The sequence below is a fragment of the Marmota monax genome, unplaced genomic scaffold (genome assembly GCF_021218885.2).
Source record: "Marmota monax isolate L192 unplaced genomic scaffold, Marmota_monax_Labrador192_F-V1.1 WCK01_AAM20220418_F8-fsc00047, whole genome shotgun sequence".
NCBI lineage: Eukaryota > Metazoa > Chordata > Mammalia > Rodentia > Sciuridae > Marmota > Marmota monax.
The window spans coordinates 11,958,527-11,981,233 of NW_026692072.1; the positions used below are offsets into that span (position 1 = coordinate 11,958,527).

The window sequence follows — 22,707 nt, forward strand, 5'->3', positions numbered from 1 at the left end:
CAGTTTTTCATCTCCATTTTTATTGAAGTATAAAAAGTGCAAACGGTGAAATACATGATTGGTGCCACAGAAGTCATCAGGTGTGAATGTGAACACTTGATTCACAGTACAAGTGCCCCCCAGGAACAGCCCAGCGGGGCAGGGGATGAAGAATGTCCAGACAGATCCAAAAGGCTCCCCAGTAAGTGGGGCTGTGAGCAAGGCTTGATATACAAAGGAGGGCAGAAAGCAGGAGGGCCCAACCTGGGCCAGGCTGTAGACACAGGGGCTGACAGAACCAGCAGCAGGTCCACGCCCTGGGTCTGGTGTGCCAGAGGCCTGGGGACAGAGCAGTGAGATTGGCCCTGCAGCCGCTGGCTTACAGAAGGAGCTGCCCTGCCTGGCCATGGCTGTGGGGGAGGGTCACTGCAAAGATTCCCTGCCACTGGGGGACAAAGCTGTAGGAATGAGGTCCCCAGGTTCATTAGGAAGAAGTGGAATAAGGGATACCAGCCATCGCTGGGGGCCAGGTTTTCTGAAGGACAAAAGGACCCCAGGGCCCCACACTCCCTCAGAAGGTTGCTAGATCCCACCTGGCAGGGGCTCAACTATTAGTAAAATCTCTGCCCCTCCTGTGGGCACTGAGCCTCCACCAGACTCCCTCCAAGAGTCTCCAGTGGACAAGGCAGCTACCATATATTCTGAGGCACCAAGTCACTTCTGGCCAGAGCAGGGACATGACTCCACAATATACAGGTCCACAAGAGCCTATGGCCTCGAATCTGTGCATGTGGGACACAGGCAAGGCCTGAGTCACTGATACCCCCTGACACTAGGACTCGGGGGGTGGGGGGCACTATTTAAAATGGATGTCAGGACTCTGTCCTGTCATCCAACCTGCCATTCCTGGCATGTCAAGACATCCTGGGGCAGTACCACTTGGGGAAGGCGGACCCAGGAGGCAGAAATCGGAAGCGGACTCCGGCCTGGTCATTCCTCAGCTGTGGAATTACCCAAGGCTGAGCCTGTGGAGGGAGGGTGGATGCAGGGTGCCTGTGTCCAGCTAGTGTACAGTGGGACTTCTAAAAGCAGAGCAACTGCACCCAGACAGGGAGGCACCAGGGCAAACCATGGGCTCAGCTGCTCCTCCTCCAGCAATCAGGAAGGCAGAACCAGCCCCAGCTACCAGCCCAGCCGGCAGTGATTTTGTCATCCACTGTTGCCAAGGAAACAGAGGCAGGAAGGGTTACAGGGCTCAGGCCTTCTCCAGCTGGAAGAGCCAAGCCGGGCTCTGGAGCGCCTGGCAGGACCCAGGCACCCCAAGAGGCAGTGAGAAGTATAAGGCGAAGAAAAACGTCCCAGGGTAACAGCCCCCAGGCCTGTGAGGAGGAGGGCCAGACAGAGGGGAGAACCAGCCACCCAGCTAGCTAGCTCCAGCTTCCATTTCCTGGGCTTTCACCCCCTTCCTGGGCAGGAGCCCCAGGATCTGTGAGGCTGAAGCCTGGAAGAGGAGTCCAAACTGGGGGTACCAGAGAAGGGGCTTGGACGGTGGAGCTGGGCTCAGGGTCCCTTGCAATCAGGGTTGGGGAACAACTCCCCTTGATGGTCCAGGAGGAACTTGGTGAAAGTGTTGATGGGATTAATAGCCTTGAGGGTGATGGCGGCATCCTTGGCCCACAGCAGGTTAGGGCCAAAGACAACAGCAAGGTTAGTGTTGGTCATCTTGTTCTGGTCAGAGTGGGCAGAAATCTGTGGAGGGAATCGGGGACTGCATCAGGAAGCCACAGTCCTGCCTCCTGGTTCCAGCCACAGTGCAGCTCCCCCTCCTCCCTCCCTGTACCCCAAGTGAGCAGTGGAGGCTGAGGTGAGTCTCACCTGCACCAGGAAGGCAGTCAGGAATCGAAGCACCTGGTAGTTCTCCTCAGGCAGCGTCTGGAGGACCTGCTGTGTCACTTCCACTCTCTGACTCTCATCGATATCTATAAGAAATCGGGTCACAGGGGAGCCGGGCTGGCTCAGGAAGCCCTGACACAAGGCAATGAGGAGAGCCCACCAGACTTCCTGGGAGATGCCCAGGCCCACAAGCCTGCTGGCTGAGATGGTGGGTAGACAGTCAAACACACCTGCCCCCAGTTTAACCCCAGACCAGGCAGAAGACGTGCAGACTAAGAGGGCAACTCACTGAGGAAACCCACAACGTGGGGGTAGAGGTCAAAGGTTAGCAGGGGCTCTGGAAGCTCCCGAAGGAAGGTCTTGAGGATGACGGCTGGCAGGTGCAGCTCATTGTACTGGTCAAAATCCACTGGCAGCCCTGGGTGGGAGAGGCAGGCTGGAGATCACGTGGCCCAGCCCAAGGCCAGCAGCCACGTGGAGGCCAGGTGGGCCCCTTGAGGCCCCAGCCAGGACACAAGCCCCCTCCTCTCAGGAGCCACCTCTTACACCTGCCTCCTTTCCTCCTCTGTGACAAGGGGATGCAGGTTCAGACCATGTGGGGGGAGTGAGCCCCCACCCCTCTGAATAAGCCTGAGCCCAGGGGACCCAGAGTCTGACAGCTGGCCTGGAAACAGGCAGGCACAGAGGGACCTATGTAGTGATACCAAATGCCACATAAACCTCTGACAGGAAGAGACTCTGGGAGCCTTGTTTACAGGGTGGCAGAAAGCAGAGAACTCTTCTAAGTCACATGTGTGCCCTGTCCTCCCACACTCACACCCTCGGGGTCCACACCGACTCAGGGGCTGTACATCCCAGGGCCACTCACCCATGTTATACTTCTGCTGCACCTCCCGCACGACCTGGGTGTTGGCTGACCTCCGGAAGATGCCCTCGGTGGTGAGAGCTAGGACAGTGGGGCCTGGTGAGTCTCAGAGCTCTGGGCAGCGGGTAGCTTCCCAGCCCCCTCTCTGTCCTCAGGTTCCAGGTAGAGTCAGTGGGGGGTGGACCTCAGCCCTGCCCAGCAGCCTCCCAAGGGCAACTGGGGGTAGGTGACTTTGGAAGTTGGTGGCCCCATGACTGGGTGGCAAGGGCCCTGGCACTTACCATGGGCCTGCAGGTAGGCAACGGTCTCTCTGAGCACAAGTGGGATGGGATCCTGCTCAGGGTTCTTCTCCTGGAGGCTGTGGGGACAAGGGTGTTGAGAGGGTCTGCAGCCCAGCCTGGCCCCAGCAGCCCTCAGCCCTGGTACTCACTGCTGCAATGTGACCCCAAATTGCTGGTTGGGGAGGGGTGGTCGCGGTGGCATGGGCTTGGGGGCTGTTGCAGGACTCTTCTGGGTGGATTTGAGGAAGTCGTCATACCTGGGGGGCAGATGGGACAGGGATCAGGCCCTCTGGCTTTGTAGTCTCCACAGCCAACTTCCTCAGGCCTTTATCGCGCAGTTTTACATGGATTATTTTATTTAATCCTCACAACCCGACTTCATGCTACCCATGGCAAAGCAAACATTTAAAGAGATTGTCACACCCTGTGACAGAAATGGGGCTTGATTCTACTCTGACTCTGTCTGCTGTCCCCGAATCACGACACTCGCTTCTTCTCATTACCCTGGGTTCTCCAGCTCCCTGCCCAGGGCCAGCTTGTCCTCCCCGCCCCCCGCCCCGTCTCACTTGAGCACTTGGCGAGGGATCCCCAACTGCTCCAGCTTCACGTGCTCGCTCAGCTCGCTCAGGTAATTCACGTAGAAAATTTTCCGCCCAAACTTGAAGCTGCCAATGGAAGGAAGGGCCTGAGTCGGGGCTGTGCCACCCCGGCTCTGCCCACCCAGCTCAGACAAAGGTCTGGCCCCAAGCGGTCTGCCGAAGGTGCTTGGGCCCCGAGACGTGCTGGAGGTGCAAAGGACACGTGTGGAGGCCACCTGCTCACCTAATGAGGGGTTTGAAGAGGATGAGCAGGGTTTTGATGAACATGGTTGGGTGCACAATGTACAGGGCCTTGATGTTCTTCTTGTATCTGTGGGAGAATGGGAAACTCAGGAGTGGACAGGGGTTCTTTGGTTATTTCTTTCTTTATTTTTTGGTTTCAGGGATTGAACTCAGGGGTGCTAATCCACTGAGCCTCATCCCCAAACATTATTTTTTTTTTTTTCTTATTCTGAGTCAGGGGCTCACTAAATTGCTTAGGGCCTTGCTAAACTGTTGTTGACCTTGAATTTGTAATCCTCCTGCCTCAGTCTCCTAAATCACTGGGATTACAGGCATGCGCCACCACGCCTGGCCAGATAGGGTTATTTTTGTGTGTGTGTGTGTGTGTGTGGTGCTGGGTTCGAATCCAGGACCTTGTGCATGCAGGGCAAGCACTCTACCAACTGTGCTACATCCCCAGTCAAGATAGGGTTCTTAATGGACAGTTTCTGATCTGACTACTCATGGTAGGCACTTGAGATAAGTGTCATTGTTGCCCCATTTTGCAGATTACAAAACAAGAGGCTCAGAGAGATTAAGTAACATGAAAGGTCACAGAATGAGGAAGTAGAGGAACTGGGATTTTAGCAGTGGCCCTCCTGATTCAGACTCTGTTTACCCAGGGCGGGGCTCCACCTCCCCCTGGCACAGCGTAAGCTCCTGCCCGCTGGAGGGCAGCCAGAGCCTGCAGAGCTGCTGGTTCCCCAACCCACTTTCGGTCAAATTCTCGGTAGGCGTCCCGCAGCCAGCTGAGGGAGGGCTTGTTGTCACTGGTCAGCCCGTGGTGCAGGTACAGCAGCGTGTAGTCACTCTCCACATACTGGTCCAGTGTGTGCTTCAGGTACCTTCAAGGGAAAAATGGCTCAGACATGACCTGCGTACAAGTGTGGCCCAGTCCAGGTGAAGACAGAAACCGGTGTCCTGGGAGTCTGCTGCTTGCACCACACACCCCCCACACCCCCCAGCCAAGGTCTGTCTATTCTGGCTGCATAATCAGTCACCAGCTTCCTGTTGGGGAGGCAGAGGGTGGTGGCTGGGCCAAGCAGGAAAATAATGATAACAGCACTCATTTTCTTTTCCTTGGGTGCTGGGATTGAACACAGGGCCTCGTGCATGCTGGGCAAGTGCTCTACCACTGAGCTACATCCCCAGCCCAATAGCTCTCAATTTGAGCACTGACTAGAAGTCAGAAAACCTGGACTCTAAGCTGGGACGTCTTGCCTACCTGCAGTAAAAAGGGAATGACATTTCCCTCAGAGAGCCTCTGTTTAGCAAGGTAAGCTTTTAGGGTACGCCAAACACTTTCCATACATCATCTCATTCCTTCCTTATAACAATGGGAACTGATATTATCCCTATCTACAAATGAAGGCAAGGAACAGAGAGGTCAAGTGCTTATCCAAAGTTACACAGCTTGTGGAGGTGACATGTGCAATTCCAAAGCCTGCATTCTTTTTTTTTTTTAATTTATATTTTTTGTAGTTATAGATGGATAGCATGCCTTTATTTTATTTGTTTCATTTTTATGTGGGGCTGAGGATCAAACCATGTGCCTCACACATTGCAAGGCAAGCACTCTGCCACTGAGCTACAGCCGCAGCCCAAAGCCTGCATTCTTGACTTTGGGACAGCATTGCCTTTCACATGTGAGTGCCTCCAGCACAGGCTGTAAAACACTGTGCCTGTGAGAGGCAACCAAGATGGCCAGAAGATCCTCAGCTTCAGTTATTAGGCTGTTATTAGACCAAAGAGCCACGCTTCAAATTCCTTATGCTCACAACATAGTACCCACCACCCCAACACACGCACATACACACGTGCTCTTAAGCATGCAGAGAACGAATGGAATGAAAAGAAAGGATGGAATAATTCAAGAAAGGGAGGGAAGTCCAGTGTAAAGTCCTCTTTCTGGCTGGCCAACCAGCCCCAAGGCTCCAGGAGGGACGCCACTCCAGACTGGGCAGGCCCAGTGCTAACAACATCAAAGAGGCGGAGAGGAGGGAAAATGCCTGGGGAAGTGCCCAAGGATTTGACCAAGTGCCAGACAGGACATGGTCGACCCGGAGAGGGCAACCTAAATACTGTTCCTGGCACTGGCCTGAAGCAGCACAGGCAAGCATGAAATGCGGCTAATGCTGGATTATTACTGATTCCAATCATTAACTACACAATAATTCACCCTTTACCCACAATGAGCATACTGCAGTTTACAAAGAGCTGTCGCGTAAAAGGACGGCATTTGCCACTATGAAAATAGCAGAGACTGCAGTGAAAATGCACATTCTCATCTGCCGAGATGTCATTACCCTTTGGATAAATAACGAAATGATGTTTATCAGAAGCTATAAAATGTTCAAACTCTTTGAACCTGTAAAAGTATGTCCAGGATTTAAGGATAAATGTGTTTCTGTTCCGAGTTGAACAGAAACTTTTTTGTAGGAGGCTTTCATCCCAGACTTTTATAATGGGGGGAAAAAAGAAAACAACAAAAATAGCCAGCCGTCCAACATTAGGGAATTGGTTAAAGAAATCATGTGACTTCTACAAATAGAATATCTCACAGGATGTTTCTTCAGAAAGCACTAATCTGTGAAGTCAGAATGTCAGAACAGAGGTTACTGTTTGAGGTGGAGACGAAGGGACAAAAGGTCTCTGGGGTGTGGGTGACATGGGTGTGTTCAGTTTCTAAAAGTCAGGTATGGTGGCATCTGCCTGTGCTACTTGAGAGGCTGGGCCAGGAGGATCATTTGAGCCCAGGAGTCTGAGGGCAGCCTGAGCAACACATTGAGATCCTGTAACGACAACAAAAATTCAGGTAGCACATTTTACAATCTGTTCTCTTTTCTGTATGCATGTTAAATGTCAATAAGTGTTTTTAGAAGGATACCTTTGAGGAATGTTTAGTGCCCAGAAGAGAAAAACATCATGTAAGGTACAAAACTAACGGAAGGGTTCCTCATGTTATAGAAAAAAAGTAGGAAGTGAATCATAAAATATTAACCATGGTTTTCTCTTTGGGTGGTAGGTTTATGGGAATCTTTATTTTTTCATAGTTATCTTTTTTTTCTTTATATCTACTTACATTTTCCCAGCCTCTCAAAATAGTAACACTATGCAAACATACACAATGACATTTCATGTCTATTATCCTACCCACTGCTCACACAACCCTGTAAGGTGGGCACATTCTTTTTTTTGTTTTGTTTTGTTTTGTTCTTACCGGGGATGGAGCCCAGGGCCCTGCACATGCTAGGCAACTGCTGTACCACTGAGCTATAACCCCATAATTCTCATTTTTATAGGGCTTGGAAGAAACTTGTCCCAAAGCACATAGCTACTAAGAGCCAACTGAAGTTTAACTGGCCTTCTGACTCTAAGTTTCAGGCATTTTCCATTTCAACCCGCAGAGCTGGCTGGGGAACTGGGAAAAGCCAAGTCTGAGGTAATCTGACTGAAAACAGGACAGCCTGATCCACGGTCAAAGAGCCTCTGCCGTCAGCACTGTGACCAGGCTGTGTGTGTGTGTGTGTGTGTGTGTGTGTACGCATGTACGCGTGCGCCTGCCTGCCCGGGAAGGATGGAGGGCCCAGAGCAGGGGTTGATGGAGGGGTTCTTGAACCTGGAGGAAGACCCAGAGCGGGTGCACCTCCCTCAACAAGCTGTCTCCAGAGGACTGGGTCTTTTCCATCCCCATCCTCTGACTTCCTCCCACGTGGACGATTATCGGCCAGCAGTCTATCACCTGGTACACCAGAGATGGTGAAAAAGCTAGAGGGGAGGGCAGGTGACTCAGCCACCCTCAGGCTGAGCTCCTTGGCTATTCCTGGCTGACCACGTGGTAGGCCCGGACAAGATTCTGCCTGCCTCCCCTGAGGAACAGCGGGAGGAAGTCAGAAGGCCAGAGAGAAAGAATTCACAGACACTGGAGGGATCCGGCCTCCAGCCCTGGCTCACCAGGGCCTAGGTGAGACTCCAAACTCAGGCCGTTGCCCTTCCGCTGTGGCACTCTGGCCTTGTCCCCAAGCCCAGCCCATTCCATCCCCACACACAACCACCCGGGACCTCAATGAGCTCTAACTGCTATGGGCAGTACAGAAATGTTACATTTAGGGAGTGCTTTAAACTGGCCAGGAAAGAAGTACAAGATGGTCGCTCTGCACAGAGAAAAGGTGGAAGGAGGTCAGGTACTGCTCTGCTTGGATGCCCACACACCCTGACTGTGCTGGTCCCCAACGTGTGCCCAGTGCTGGTTGGAGAGTGAATGGTTATCAGAACAGGATCTGCCACATGTCACCTTCAACTAGCCTATGAACTTGAATTCAGAGATGTCTCTATTACATGTATCTGGCTAAAAGAACCCACATAGGTACAGAAAGCACAGGCACCAAATTTGGCACAAAATAATATCACACTAATTATGAATATAGATGAGCAACTATCACGACCACATAATACACCATATGATAATTTGGATGGTATTTTATTTCTTGACACATTTTCACGTGCAGTATCTCACCCCATAAGGAAGGAGGACTGGATGACTGTCCCCCCTGGAGAGTGAGAAAATGAGACTCAAAGACACTTGCCAAGGTCACAGTTTCTGTGACTAGAAACTAGGTTTAAATCTTAGTCTCCCACAAATATAAAACAGCTCCTCATGGGAGGAAGTGAGGCATTAAGGGAGGTGGCCTGGTCCCCTAGCAGGGAAGGACAGTAAGGAAAATGGCTATGGGCTACCTGGGGTCTGGGCAAAGGTCCCACGCCCCTTCTCCATAGGTACTCACCCCAGGAGCTTGCTGTGGTCCAACTGGTGGCTAGGGGGCATCCGACAGGCACTAAACACAATGATCTTCCTCCCATACTTGTCATCTCCTAGGTATGAAGAAAGATGGAGCCCAGTGGATTGAATGAACCAAAAGAATGGGGGAGGGGACGGGGTGTAGCTCAATGGTGGAGCACTCGCCTGGCACGTCTTAGGCACTGGGTTCAATCCTGAGCACCACATAAAAATAAATAAATAATAAAGGTTAAAAAAAAAAAAAAGAATGGGGGTGAGGAACACAGAGGTGCCAGTCTGGAGACCTGTGTCAGTGAGCAACAGGCCTGAGCAGCCCATGGACACTTCCTTCAGGCAGTGCTTGCACTCAAGAGCATGCCACTTAAGAAAGAGGGACTGATTGCTTTCAGGCCAGTGAGCCAGGGTACAAAAACCAACATCACTTTTTTAAAAAATAATGCCTGATATGGGCTGGGGTTGTGGCTCAGAGGTAGAATGCTTGCCTAGCACATGTGAGACCTTGGGTTCCATCCTCAGCACCACATAAAAATAAATAAGTAAAATAAAGGTATGGTGTCCAACTGCAACTAAAAAAAAAAAAATTAGAAAAAAAAGTAATGCCTGGTAGAAACAACCCAAATGCCCCCCAGTGGGTGAGTGGGTAGAGAAAATGTAGTATATCCGTGCAACAGAACACTGTTTGGCCATTAAAAAAAAACAAAAAAACAAAAAAACGGTTCTGATATGTGCTAATATGAATGAACCCTGAAAACACACTAAGTGAAAGCAGCCAGATTCAAACAGGCACCTACTGTATGATTTTATTTATCAGGTGATTCCCTAGAGACAGAAAGCAAATCAGTCGTTTTGAGGTGCCGGGAGAAGAGGGACTGCTTAACAGGCACAGGGTTGGTACGGGCACAGGAGATGAAAATGTTCTGGAATCAGCTGCACACACTGTCCATATACTAAACACCACCAACTGTACACTTTAAAATGAAAGACACTTTAAAAAAAACTGTGTTAGGTTTTTTTTTTTTTTTTTTTTAATTTTTTGATACTGGGAATTGAATCCAGGGGTGCTTAGCAACTGAGCCACATCCCCAGGACTTTTTTTTTTTTTTTTTTTACATTTTATTCAGAGACAGGGTCTTGCTAAGTTGCTTAGGGCCTTGCTAAATTGCAATCTTCCTGCCTCAACCTCCAGAGCTGCACCATCAAGGCCAGCGAAATGATTGATTTTGTTATATAAATTTTACCTCAATTTAAAAAACTCACATTCACCAAAGCACTTATTATCTTGCCAGTCATCTTAAAATGTGTCTGCACTTACGCACCCACTCTGAGGCACAAGTATCTGGAAAACCTCTTAAAGCTACCTTCTCAGAGAGTCTGAAGCCACAGAGGAAATGAGCCTGGATACTTAATGGTCATGTCTTACTTTTAACCATTGACGACACATTCTGATTATACTACTGGAATGGCCGATCACACTTGGCCCGACTGACCTCTGCACACTTCTAAAAATCATATACTTTCATATTAAAGAATCTAAAGAACATGGAATTCAAAGAGTGTGTAAACCTCTGGCAATAGGCTCACACAGGTGTGATCACCAGGGATGTCTGCCAACAGTTTAATGGTCTGACCAGCTGGCTCCATCACAAAGCCGGGAAGTTCCTGAGACATATGCTACTGTCCCCAAAGTGAGATGCTCCTCAGGGTCAGCATGGGTCAGAGGCCGCCCGCACAGTTCAATGGGGCCAGGCCTAGTCCCTACATCACCATGTCCCAGGGACTTTCCCTTCACCTCTCCAGAGATACCAAACTACACTTGCTAATTCCTGCAGCCTCAGAGGCAAATAAAAACCACATAACTGATCCAGGAATTGCAGGGACACTCTGCCCTTCCACATCTGCCTCTGAGGATGGCTGAGTGTCTCCCCATATTTAACAAGCCATGGTCCTGCTGACCCTGCCTGGTCCATGATGGAGGCCGGAGTCAGAGCTGCTCCAGAACGGGCAACACCCTCCCGCTTTGCTCTAGGGCTGAGACAGGGCGCGCTGCAGGGTGGAAGGAGGCTTCTGGCAGGGCAGCCCTGTCCATGGTAGCTGTGCAACCTGGTACTTTGGCCTCACTCCTAGCAGTCTGTCTGTCACAGCCAACCTCTCTATCAGTCCCTGACCCCTCCTGTTTCCACCCAAAGTACAGCCTGGCTTTGTGGGCCCTGAAAGTCCCAGCCAGGGCCCTCTAAGTATTTCCTGTGTCAGTTCTGAGGCCCAGCCCACCAAGCCCTGAAACATGCTCCCAACCTGCCCAACATCTAGCCAGGGGGTTTATAAACACCTATCTGCCCCTACACACAGCATTGAATCCTCTTTTCCTCCTGAATCCCACTCCAGATATACTCCGTGGCCCTGGTTCTATAAATGTCCCTGAAAATCGCTCACAGGACTCTGGGCTCCAGAGTCACACCATGCACACCTCCAACACATAGGCACTAAGCTTGTCTATGCCAGGCTGGGTTTAGCTTTCATACCAGACAGATCTTTCCTGAAGTTAACTCCAATGAAGGCTGGACGCTCAACCTAATCTCCTCCCTGAAGCCTACATCCTCCCCTCCTTCCCTCAGAGAGGTGAGCTGCCCCTTTTCATGGCTCCCAGCATAACCTGTCATGACACTGACTCTCTCACGTAACTGTTCATACAACCCCTGTCTCCTCCTGACACCTGAAAGGTAGAAGACAAGAACTCTGTCTGGTCTGGCCTTAGATCTATAGTGCTAATCCAGCATGTGGCAGGTATCCAGCAGGTGTTGGAAGCCTGAAGTCACAGGTCACCAGAACATGGTACACACAGTTTCATTTTTGAAACCTGCTGATGTTTAGGTTACGAGTTAGACTGTGTTAGTGAGTTTCCCAAAGCCTGGGACAGAATTTCTTCTGACTGACAGAGAATCCTCAGTGTGCCAGTGTGAAAAGGAAGTGCAGCTCCTTCCAGAAGCACATCTACTCTGAAGGTCCAGATGCCACCTGCTCTCTTCTGCACCTAGCCTAGATGCTCATGTGCTGGGTGCCTTCCAGGCCAGCTGTGGGTGGTTCTGGGCCTCTGTGCTGGCTCCAATTTACTTCTCACAGCTCTAGCAAGAGGAAGAACAGAGTGGCAGGGGACAGGGATAAGGGTTAGACTAACAGCCTGCTCACATAATCTGGTCTTCAGGAAGCTCAGGTCTCCCACCAGGAGCCTGTGAAGACAAAGCACTCTGTCTGCATACTCTAAGCAGAGGAAATTCCCAGGATGAGGGGTTTCCAAGATTGTTCCTCCTGCTACCCTAACAATAAGATAGCCCTCATTGCCTGGCAGATCTGAGGAGTTGGGGCAGAAAGTTGTGAGCTCTCATGGCTCTGGAATGTGAAGAGTTAGTAAGTGGCTAAGGAAGCAGTTGGGGTGAGCCCCAAGGCCCTGTGGTTCCCTCTCTCAGCTGGCCATAGCACCTGAAATGGGAGGCTTTGTGTTCTCAACAGGGCTCTGCCAATGCGCTCAGCAGATCCATCAACTCCCTGTTATATGAAAAATATTATAAGCACATGCACACTTTTTCTAGAGAGTTACCTACACTGCGGATACCTTTAGAGGTCTCGAAGAGGCCTCTGACAGTTTTAAGAATTACTTCACTTGGGGCTGGGATTGTGGCTCAGCAGTAGAGTGCTCGCCTAGCATATGTGAGGCACTGGGTTCGATCCTCAGCACCACGAAAAAAAAAAAAAATATATTGGTATTGTGTCCATCTACAACTAAAAAAAAAAATTTTTTTTTAAATAAAAAAGAACCGCTTCACTAAAGTATAAACTTTTTTTGGCTGGGGATCAAACCCAGGCCTCACACATGCAGGGCAAATGCTCTATCATTGAGTTACACTCTCAGCCCTAGACTGTAAGTGGGTTTTTCCTCACTGGGCACTCAATACTGGCTTGTTCCAGAGTTCCGTGATATCGTTCTATGAACTCACACTAAATGAAGCAAGGACAGGGATGGAGATGGAGGACAGCTAGGGTACAGTGAGGGATCAGATGACAAAACTCCCAGACAGGGAAGGAATGAGAGTAGGGGCAACCTTAGGGTCTAGCCCCTGCCCTCTCATCTCTGGGTTCAGCTTTCATACCAGACAGATCTTTCCTGAAGTTAACTCCAATGAACGCTGGACACACTAAAGTGGAGTCCATTACCCAAGTCTTTGGGTGGCCTGGTGCTTGGCAGCAGACAGGGCAGCTGCTGTAGCTGCTGCAAGAAGCCATGAAGAGGCACAGAACACTCCCACCTGGCCCAGAAGGGAACCAGCTTCTGCTCTGGAGACTTAAGGGAGAGGCTAAGCTGGCAGCTTTGCTGTCTCCAGAGGACCAGGGGAGAGAGCGCAATAAGGAGGGGCCTGAATGTGTGGAAAGCCAGACGGGGCCCAAGAGTGAGGTCTCTGCATTCCCCAGATACCAATCAGGACTCTCCCAGGGTGGCCTGGGTGTTAATCAGCAACAGGACAGCTCCTCCAGCAGGCATTCTAGGCACTGCCAGACCAGCCCCAGCACTTACAACCTGCAGAGAAGGCTAAGGACACTCAAGAGGCTAGGACTGGCAGCCTACAGTGTGCTAGAGACACACATCTGTTAAACTGTCAGGAATTTTGTGAGCCACTTGACATCATGTTGGTAGCTTGAAACCAGCTGTGACAGAAATTGCAAATGCTTCAAATAATGGTCTTTTTTTTTTCTTTTCTAGAGAGCCTCCTGTTAAACATTTACCAGCACACCACTGGAAAGAACCCACTGGCACTGAGTCAAGTTTGACTGAGGAGCATGACAGCCACTGCTATCAGGTATAACAGAGGCTGCAGAGGAGTTGGGGACACAGCCCACTCACCCTTCCTGCATGGGCTCTTTCTCTGTTTCTAGTGTCAGGAACATCACTGTGGGCTCATCAAACCAGCCTCATTTGGACAATACCAATCCAAATTACTCATCAACCAGAGAGGCATGCACATGGGGACACCATCACCCAGGGGTCTCTGAGCCAGCCTAGTGGCCAGACCTGATATGGATGAGGCCCCTCTGTCCCCTGGAGCTCCTTCTCTTTGGGCTCTGGGTGTGTCCCCACACAGCCTCCACCCTATCATGCCTCCCATAAACTGCTATTTCCGGCTCCCAGGCACCATGAGCTCCCAGGTTCCCAGAGTAGGGCTGCAATTAAGCTAGCCCCACTGGCCTCCACCAAGAGCCCTTCCTGATCAACAGCCCCAGAGGCCAGAGCCCAGAGAAGCCAAGCACAGAGAACTAGGACTAACACCTACCTGACTGGGTCCCCTCAGGCTCGTCACACCCTGGGGAAACAGAAAAATGCTACAGCTCTGCTGGCTGGGGAACAAGGGGACACGTATGGAGGTGGGATGGGCAGCCTCCTCCAGCTGCCTTGTGACTTAATCACATAGGCTAAGAGGCTGTCTGGTAGACTCCTTTACATCAGACATCCCCACATTCTACCCAAGTTCACAGGGGGACTCTCCTGAGCCCAGGTCAGGACCAGGCCAGGAAGAAACTCTCAGCCTTGCTTCTGTAAGGGTGAGAGAGGTCAGGGTCAAGGCCCCCAACAAAGGCAGAAAACAGAAACACTTTGGACATTAGGGGCAACCTATTCAACTGCCCCAACACCCATCAGCCCAGCATTTAGAGGGCTGGAGCTCCTTGCTGCTTCCCCAGGCCAGATGCCTCCAGGCATGTGGCTTCTCCCAGCCTCAGTACCACCCTGGGCTCCAGGGGTTGCAATCTACTTGGCTCTCCTTGCCTCAGAGCAAGGAGAGGCTGTCACCCTTGCTTGTAGCTGCCTAGCCTCAGGGTTGCCTCTTCTGGCGGTGGAATCCTGAGGACAGGGGCCAGTTTAGCTATGGCTCACTACCTCCTGCTCCAGGTTTCTTCTGGGTCCTCCTTATGAGCAGGAAGGAGGAAGGTTCCTGAGGCAGAGACCCAAAGGGGGCTCTCCACCCATTCAAGACAGGGTACACATCTGCCAGGAACTTGATACTCCAGGAGCTATGTTACTCTGAACTTCTGGAAGGAAGCTCTGTCCATTCCAGACATCCTTAGAGGTATGGTTTCCCAAGAAGGATTGACACGCCCCCTCAGCTCCCATAACTGATTGGGTAGAAAAGTTGACCTCAGGGCCAAGGGGAAGGAAGGGGAAAAATGGGGAATGGAATGAATGGAATAAGGGGAAAGGCAAGGCTACTCACTCAGGGCCCACTATGCTCTTGCTCAGCACTAAGCCCTGACATACATTCATGATTTCATGACCCAGTGAGGAAGAGCTCAGAGAGCAGAGCTGGAGATCAAACCCAGCACTTTCTGACTTCAAAGTTACTAGGCCATATTGCCTCCCATGTATCATCTCAAATGGAAACAACAAGACCATAGATCAGGAAGCAGTGAGGGGTGAAAGTATCAAGAGGCAATCACAATCAAGCCTGTGCTTTTTAAAGAAAGGTACATGTGCTGAGGAGCTCCAAGATCTTAGGTCAAACCATAGGTAGACACCAGCATGCCCCCCAGACCTCTCCCCTATGGTGTGAGGGGTGAGCTTCTTTAAACCAGGAGCACAGACCATGAGGAAAAAGGTGCAGAGCTGGGTGTGCTCACCTGCCACCTCCACAATCTGGTGCCGGGCAATGTCATAGTAAGGGTCATCCCACTTCAAGTGTGTGACTGGTTCCGGGGAGCTGCTTTTGGAGTCATCTGAGAAAAGGACAAAATCAGGGTATAAATCCAGGTGGCTGATACAGTGCTTTCCCTGATACACCCTTGCTGGCCCTCCCCTCAGGAAGGCTTGTTTTCCTGGCCCAATCCTGGGGCTGTCTGCTTGCTCCCAGGTTGCTCCCCTGGGCTCTCCCTTCAGCAGGAAGTAGGTCTCCCCTCCAACATGCCTACAGCTGCCTAAGACCTGGTGGTGCCCACCTGACTTGGGAAAGTCTGGCATTTCATCTGAGGGCCAGTTCTTCTCATCAATGGAGGCCAACTTCAGTTGGTTCAGAGCCTGGCTGGTGTCATCGAGGGTCAGGTCATCCTGCAGCTCTGAGAGCGGATCCATGGCAAAATCTGTCCTTTGTGGCAGAACCTGAAGGCAGAGCTGGGAGAGTTAAAAAGGTGGAGGGTCAGTAACCCCCTCTTTTCACCTTTCGTAATTTTTTTGCAAGCCCTCCTGGCCCCTCTTCCCTCTCCTGGCTCCCTTGTCCCTATTCCTCAACACTTCTCATCTTGCCAAGAGTTCCATGGAGCTTGTTGCCAGGAAAGGCAGTTGGGGCAGAGGATGGCACAGCTTGGTACCTTCCCTCAGGTCCTCAGCTAGATAGGAAGATCTGTGCCACGTCCTGAGCTGCCTACCACCCAACAGGCCGGGGGGTGCAGTCCCAGCTGCAAAGGGCAGAGGTCCATGTCCCTGGAGTACAAAAGCCTCGTGGGTCCCAGCAGTTACACAGTGGATGTTATAAGAATCTAAGGAATCTAAGGATTTCCAAAGGCCTTGCATGGCTGTGATCCTATCTTCTCCACCCCTCCCCACTGGCCTGAGAAGAGGAGGTAGCCAGAGATGACAGGGTCCCAGGAAAAAGGTCATGGTTGAGCAGCCCAGCTAGGTTTGCCCCAGGACAGGAACCAGCAACAGGAATGGAATCTGCTGGCTAGTCCCAAAAGACAAATCTGCAGGTCTCCATGTTAAGACCTGTGGGAAGGTTCGCATACCACTTTCAAGGTGGAAAGGTGGATAGACTACTCTAAGGATTGGATGGCACAGATAGAAAAGGGAGTGGTTAGTGATATCTGGAGTGCTAAAGTAAGGTCAGTGACAGACAAGTAGGAAGCAGGGAGAAGAGCTGACACTGAACCAGGTTTCCTCGTCTGGGACCTGGCCATATAGTGGTGACACCCTCTGTCCTCAGTCGTGCGGGATTCACCTCCTGCTCTCACCAGATGGGTGAGGGAGGGGGTATTAATTCAATCCATTTTTCCAACCCTAGAAGAGACTGCTCTCAGGGCTGCTGCATTCCTGGAGCCCAGAAAATGACATATATGGTCAGAGAATCAGCAGGGCAGATAAGGAGAGCAGATAGGACTTGGGGGTGGGTAGGAAGAAGGAGAGAGCTGTCATCTGAGATCCACAAGCTGGGCTCTAAGGCGACATGACAACCTCCCGCAAATTTCACAGCCAAGGACTCTGTATGGTGAGCCTGCTCCCTGAGCATAGCAACAACCACCCCGTTACCAGGACAACCACTGAGTCAGTGGAAAAAGCTGTTTCAAGCTCCCGAATCAAAGGGTCAGAAAGTCCTCTTCTTCCTTTCTCTCTCCCTCTCCCCTGGCCTTATCCATATCCTCTCAGTGAGTACTAAGAACCCTCACTCTAATGCCTAACTCCTTACTTCTCTGCAACCCTCAGCCCTCCAAAGTAGGCCATCTTCTGTCTTGAAGAGATTCACCCCATCCTTCTACATGCTCCTCCCCCATTCAACCAGGAGACTGTGGGTTGCTTCCCAACAGTGGCCTACAGCTGAATAAGAGGGACAGAATCTAATCCAAAGCAAAACCCTCTAGGCCTGAGCATTTTCTCCATCCTTTCTGTCTTGTCACTGCCCAGGCACCAGGGGGTCCATCATCACTAATAGATATCCCAGAGAAATCCTTCTGCATACAGTAGGTGCTTCATGTGATGGAAAAAGCATGGGGTCAAGTACATGGAATTCAGGGTTATGGTCCTGTCTAAGCCAACGAGTTGCAAAAATCCTGGGCCTCAATGTCCTCATCTGTCGAAGCTAAGGCTCCTCCCAGGAAAATAATTCGGCAGTGCTAAGAAATAACTTGTGCCGAAGTGAACAGAAGGATTAGAAGCAGCAGTTAGGGACTGAGCTATGTGTGAAGGAGAGAGAAGGACACATCTAACAGGGGGCTGAACTTGAACTCCACTTCTTTTCCATATACTCCTCCTCTGTCAAGTTTTTCTAAACTTGACCTCCCTCAATTCCCCACATAATCTCCTTTTTCAAAGGTAATCACAATGGTCCCACCTCCCTGCCATACCAACCTCCCTAGTCCCCCTATAACACACAGCTGTCGCCTTCTTTGAGCCCAGAAGTTTAGCTACAATCAGCAAGAGAGTGAAGAAAGCCAGTGAGTGAAAGAAAATTCTAAGATAAAGTAGTGGAAATCATGTATGCTGGCTGCCTAAGATACCCACCAATGGCAAGTCCTGTTCCATTCCATTCCATACTTCCCACTCTTTTTTTTTTTAAAAGAATTTTAATATTTATTTTTTAGTTTTCGGTGGACACAACATCTTTGTTTGTATGTGGTGCTGAGGATCGAACCCGGGCCGCACGCATGCCAGGTGAGCACGCTACCGCTTGAGCCACATCCCCAGCCCCCATACTTCCCACTCTTGAGATCAATTTTTCCTTTTCAGCAGATCAACCATATAACTTTCCCCAAATCTTTGAGAATCACTTTAGGTACCAGTTTTAACTTTTGGGAAACGGTTGTCCAAAATGATGTCATTTGTGGACTTTTTCCCTAAAAAAAATAGTCAACAGGTATATGTAGACTTACGTGAAAATTCAAGGGGTCCACAAACCCCCTGAGAATCACTATTTAAGAACTCACTCAAAAGCTGGGATGCAGCTCAGTGGTACAGCATCTGCCTAGCATGCACAAGGCCCTGGTTTTCATTCCCAGTACCACAGAAACAAAAAAACCTATTCATAATAATGCCTGGCACATGGTAGGTGCTCAATCATTAGGTGAATTACAGAATAAGTGAATTCTTTTCCTAAGTGGAGAAGGGAACTAATACAGTTGAGGGACATGAATTGGACACAAGCAATTAACTTCAAAACAGCACTGGTCCAGCATGTACTACCAAGCCTGTTTACTGGGCCCATTTTACAGTTTGAGGAAGTGAGAAGCAAATTGCAAAAAAGTCATACAACTTACAGAGGCAAGATTTTTAAATTTTTTTTAGTTTTTAGTTTTTAGGTGGACCCAATATCTTTATTTTACATTTATGTGGTGCTGAGGGTGGAACCCAGGGCCTCGTGCATGCTAGGCAAGCGCTCTACCTCTGAGCCACAATCCCAGCCCAAGAGGCAAGATTTTTAATTGTTCTCTGAGATAGACTCTTGGTGAAAGGCAATCCCTCAACAATTCATTTATGCGATTCTCAAGGTTCAAAAGAACAACTTCTCGATTAATCTTTCCTTTATGCAGACCAGAGATAGACTCTTGAAATCGTTTTTTTTTCTGGTGCTGCATTGGCCTATTAGCTGTGGCTCTAGAATTACAAAAACACATATCCCACACCATTACAATAACAAGACTCTAAACTACAATCACATTTGCGCTGAGTTTTTTAAAACCAGGATTGAGTGTAATTAATCTCATTTCACAAATTAAGAAAGTGATCTAAAAGCCTGGCCGAATAAGTGGCAGGGTGGAACACTTCTCCCCAAATTTCTCATCCTTAATGCTTCGCTAGATGGTATCTGGGAGACTTCTCCCTCCCACGGGCTTGTTCAAAGCTATCTGGCCTGGCCTCTGCCCTGGGTAGGGCAAGAAGTCAGCGAAAGAGACTATTTTCTCCCGGCAGGCGCCAAAGTGAGGGCAATCCCCGCAGCAGAAAGCCCAGGGCCCCAGGCGCAATTCCACCCCCGCTCCCCTTCCTTAGATTTGCTAGCGTCTCCCCTACCTGGATCCCATTCCTTCAGATGACCAGGTCTTTCCCTTCCCGTACCCCACCCGGAGGGACCCCAAGCCCTGGAGCTTACCGCGCTCGGGCACTACTCCCTCGGCCACGCCTGTCAACGCTCGGCAAACATCCGGCTCCGCCGTGGAACGGGAACCGCCCCCTTCGGGTAGCCTCACTCCCCAACCACTTCCGCCACACCTCCAACCAGCTTCCGGTTCGCTGCCCGGTCTAAACATGGCCTTCCCTGGAGCCCCGTCCACTTCCCCGCACTGCCCGCCGAAATCCCTGCCTCGGGGAGGGACAACGTAACTGTCCGACTCGTGGCTCCCCGTTTCCGCAAGGAGGGTGATAGAACGCATTAGTTCCGCTTATCCAGATACTCGAATCCCTGGTGGGCCTCCAGAAACCTAGGTTCGTATTGTTCTCGGACAGAGTTTTTCCTTCCAACTACTCCCAAATTCCCGGTCCTGTGCACCAAAGAGGTCTGACTCTGGATTCTTTCCTAAGAGGAAATTTGGAAGTCCCTGACTGTTTCCGGGAGGAGTTGAAATGAGGACGCTCACTTCCGGCGGAGGGAGGTATTTTCATCTGGGATGGAGGAGGAGGAAGCGCCTTACTTGAATGGGGAGACTCTGCTGCCGGGTGAGTAACTTGCCATGCCTGCGGCCTTCAGCCCTGGCCTAAATGGCTCCAGCATTCTATACTCGTCTCTTTCCTCGCCAGTCCAGTCCTCTGGAGCCTGAGATCTTCCTCCGGCTTCCTCAGGGGCTCTCGGAGCTTCTTAAGAGTCTTCGAACCCCTTCAAACCTCTCAGGGGCCACCTTAGAGCCCTTGTTTCTCCCTCCCGACTCCTGAGGCCTCGCTGAGCATGCAGTTTCCTCCCGCATGGTTCCCAACGCCTGCATGGGCCGCTTCCTCATTGCTTTCCCGACTCTCTGCAGCCCCGGAACCGCGCCTGGACCCGGAGTCGGGATGGAGCCCATTGGAAGATTGTGCTCAGTGCCTCAAAGACCGCCCGCCTTGGGGGAGCCGGGCCATTCTCGCTCTAAAGAGCCTTCCCCGGGGCTTGGCCGTGGGTCCCTCACTCGCTCAGGAACAGCGTTTGGGGGTCTGGTGTGTCGGGGAACCCCTACAGCCAGGACTGCACTGGGACCCTCTGGAAGAAAAGGCTGTCTCCGAGAAGGGCGAGGAAGTGAAACGACAGCAGAAGGTAATGAGGGATGAGGCGACTCTGAAAATTGGGGGAAGATTTAGACATTTCCCGACGACCCTCCGGTTTGTTAGAAGCGAGTATTTTAAGCGGTTGGAGATGGTTTTGTGCCTTCTCAGCAAGGCTCTCCCTCCATAGTAGTTAAGGAATCAAGGTGTGTGTAAAGTTGTTAAAAGCTAAATTAGTGTTAGTGTCACCAGGGAACCAAGGTCAAGAGCTAAGGTTATTAGAATTTATCCCAACCTTGTCACCTAGCTAGCCAAATTATATACATCCTTTAACTCATCTGTAAAATAAAGCAGTGGCTTTCTTCAGGATCATTTGGAAGACTAGATGAAATAATGCAGTGCAGTAAATTGTTTAAGTCCATAAGTACTATTAAAAAATTATGTTCCTCTATTAATGTGTTCACTTTACTAATTTTTCATACCCTTGGGAGGGAAATACTCTTTGGTCTTTATTAACTGAATCAGCCCTTAGATGCAGAGGCAGCACCAGAATCTGCTAACCTTACAGAAACTTCATCTTAGATTTGTCCCAGGAGAGGTTTCATCCAGTTTGGGTCCTCCTCTTCCCAAACTGGCTTCCTTAAATACATGTGAGAATGACTTTTATTGGTTTATTTTAGGACCTGTCACTAGACCCATGGGGGGCAGTGTGTGCCTGTGAGCAGAGTTCAGGCTGGACCAGGTAAGTACAGAAGCATACATTCTTTTTTTTTTTTTTTTTTTTTTTTGAGAGAGAATTTTTATGTTTTTAGTTTTCGGCGGACACAACGTCTTTGTTTGTGGTGCTGAGGATCGAACCAGGGCCACACGCATGCCAGGCGAGCGCGCTACCGCTTGAGCCACCTCCCCAGCCCCAGAAGCATACATTCTGAATGTGCTCCTTTGAGGCTTTTTTTAAAGGCTTGGGATGGAATCTGAAGCTGACTATAATCCCCTACCCAAGGATGTTTTCCTGTGTGTTTTCCAAGGGCATGTCCTCTGGGATTCACCCTTCCTGAGAGCTGGGGCTGTCAAGGAAGTTCACTTGAAAAGAATCTGCTGAGCTAGCTCTTGATCTGCTTTGCAGTTTGGTGCAGCGGGGCAGGCTGGAGAGTGAGGGAAACGTGGCCCCAGTTCAGATCAACGAGAGGCTTCACCTGCAGGTGTACCGGGTTGTGCTGCCAGGCTTTGAACTGCTACTGTGGCCCTGGCCTCCCTCAGATGGCCAAAGCCCCACACAGCCCAGGCTAGAGGAGGAGGCAGCTGTGGAGGTGGTGGCAGAAGAAGAGTCTGATTTACAACAACAAGTGGCCTCCCCTGGAGAGGATGCAGCAGACCCTTGCACAGGTATGGGTCACGTAAATGCCTGCTTCCACATTCTCATCAAAACAACCTGTGATAAGACAAAACAGAATTTATAGCTCAGTGTAGTAAGGAGAATACTAGAGTTGTGGTAGTCTTAAAATATGGTTTAAAGCAGGCCCACTAGTGCCTATGATCCCAGCGACTTGGGAGGCTGAGGCAGGAGGATTGCAAATTCAAGGCCAGCCTCAGCAATTTAGTAAGGCCCTAAGTAACTTACAAGACCCTAGCTCAAAATAAAAAGGGCTGGGGATGTGGCTCATTGGTAAAGCAGGGAGGAAAAATATGGTTTAAAGTGGATCTTGCAGTGTGGAATGAGAAGGTGGAGCTTGATTAGGATTGGGAATTTTCAGATACTTCTGTTGGAGTGTGACAGGTCTTTCCTTGTAATGAACAGTAAAGATATTTATAACTTTTATCTTTCTTAAGAATTTCCTGGAATAATAAGGACATATTGATGAAAACAGTAAGCTGTATACAAAGTTTACAGTTTCATAAGTTTCTTCTCTCTGGGGTGCAGGCAGGGATTCCTTTTGTTTTACAGAAGAACTCGGGTGGGGAGGTTGGGGGCTTGGATCACAGTCTAAGTGTATGTCCCCAGGGGAACAGGAGGACCATACTCTGATGGCTTCCTCTAGGGATTAACTATATAGGTAGGGTGCTGTGGTTTCTAGGAGTACTTCCCCAGAGGCACTTGAGACTGGATAGGAAAAGAGTGTACATAG

The 22,707-nt window shown here is 50.3% G+C and overlaps 2 protein-coding genes across 6 annotated transcripts in view; one reads left to right on the forward strand and one right to left on the reverse strand.

The window, feature by feature from the left end:
- Positions 1 to 19,655, reverse strand: Arhgap1 (Rho GTPase activating protein 1). 5 transcript variants are annotated; one of them, XM_046457319.2, is made up of 14 exons: positions 19,503 to 19,655; positions 15,649 to 15,808; positions 15,334 to 15,429; positions 13,995 to 14,024; positions 8,663 to 8,750; positions 4,592 to 4,723; positions 3,841 to 3,927; positions 3,585 to 3,683; positions 3,168 to 3,275; positions 3,019 to 3,095; positions 2,741 to 2,818; positions 2,162 to 2,290; positions 1,855 to 1,958; positions 1 to 1,728 (listed from the first exon to the last, which is right to left on the reverse strand). In XM_046457319.2, the coding sequence occupies exons 2-14, from the start codon at positions 15,779 to 15,781 to the stop codon at positions 1,540 to 1,542; spliced, it is 1,350 nt and encodes a 449-aa protein (XP_046313275.1). In that variant the 5' UTR covers positions 15,782 to 15,808; positions 19,503 to 19,655; the 3' UTR covers positions 1 to 1,539. The 5 variants fall into 5 exon arrangements, with proteins under 5 accessions (XP_046313275.1, XP_046313264.1, XP_046313284.1 ...); XM_046457308.2 differs by having other exon boundaries at positions 15,649 to 15,820; positions 19,503 to 19,641; XM_046457328.2 differs by lacking the exon at positions 19,503 to 19,655 and adding an exon at positions 19,424 to 19,443 and having other exon boundaries at positions 15,649 to 15,820.
- Positions 19,618 to 22,707, forward strand: part of Znf408 (zinc finger protein 408) — an 8,443-nt gene continuing 5,353 nt past the window's right edge. The window contains exons 1-5 of the mRNA XM_046457179.2: positions 19,618 to 19,834; positions 19,931 to 20,065; positions 20,365 to 20,633; positions 21,262 to 21,323; positions 21,708 to 21,967. Coding sequence (XP_046313135.1) covers positions 20,017 to 20,065; positions 20,365 to 20,633; positions 21,262 to 21,323; positions 21,708 to 21,967 — 640 coding nt within the window. The 5' untranslated portion in view covers positions 19,618 to 19,834; positions 19,931 to 20,016. The remainder of the gene's footprint in view (positions 19,835 to 19,930; positions 20,066 to 20,364; positions 20,634 to 21,261; positions 21,324 to 21,707; positions 21,968 to 22,707) is intronic.

What these genes read in the sequence shown, in the direction of transcription:
- Arhgap1 (XM_046457319.2), bottom strand. Translation starts at nt 15,781, where the DNA reads ATGGATCCGCTCTCAGAGCTGCAGGATGACCTGACCCTCGATGACACC. An exon ending in CTCTTCAAACCCCTCATTAG is followed by an intron (nt 3,684 to 3,840) that starts GTGAGCAGGTGG and finishes TTCCATTGGCAG; the next exon opens with CTTCAAGTTTGGGCGGAAAA. An exon ending in TGCCTACCTGCAGGCCCATG is followed by an intron (nt 2,819 to 3,018) that starts GTAAGTGCCAGG and finishes CCACTGTCCTAG; the next exon opens with CTCTCACCACCGAGGGCATC.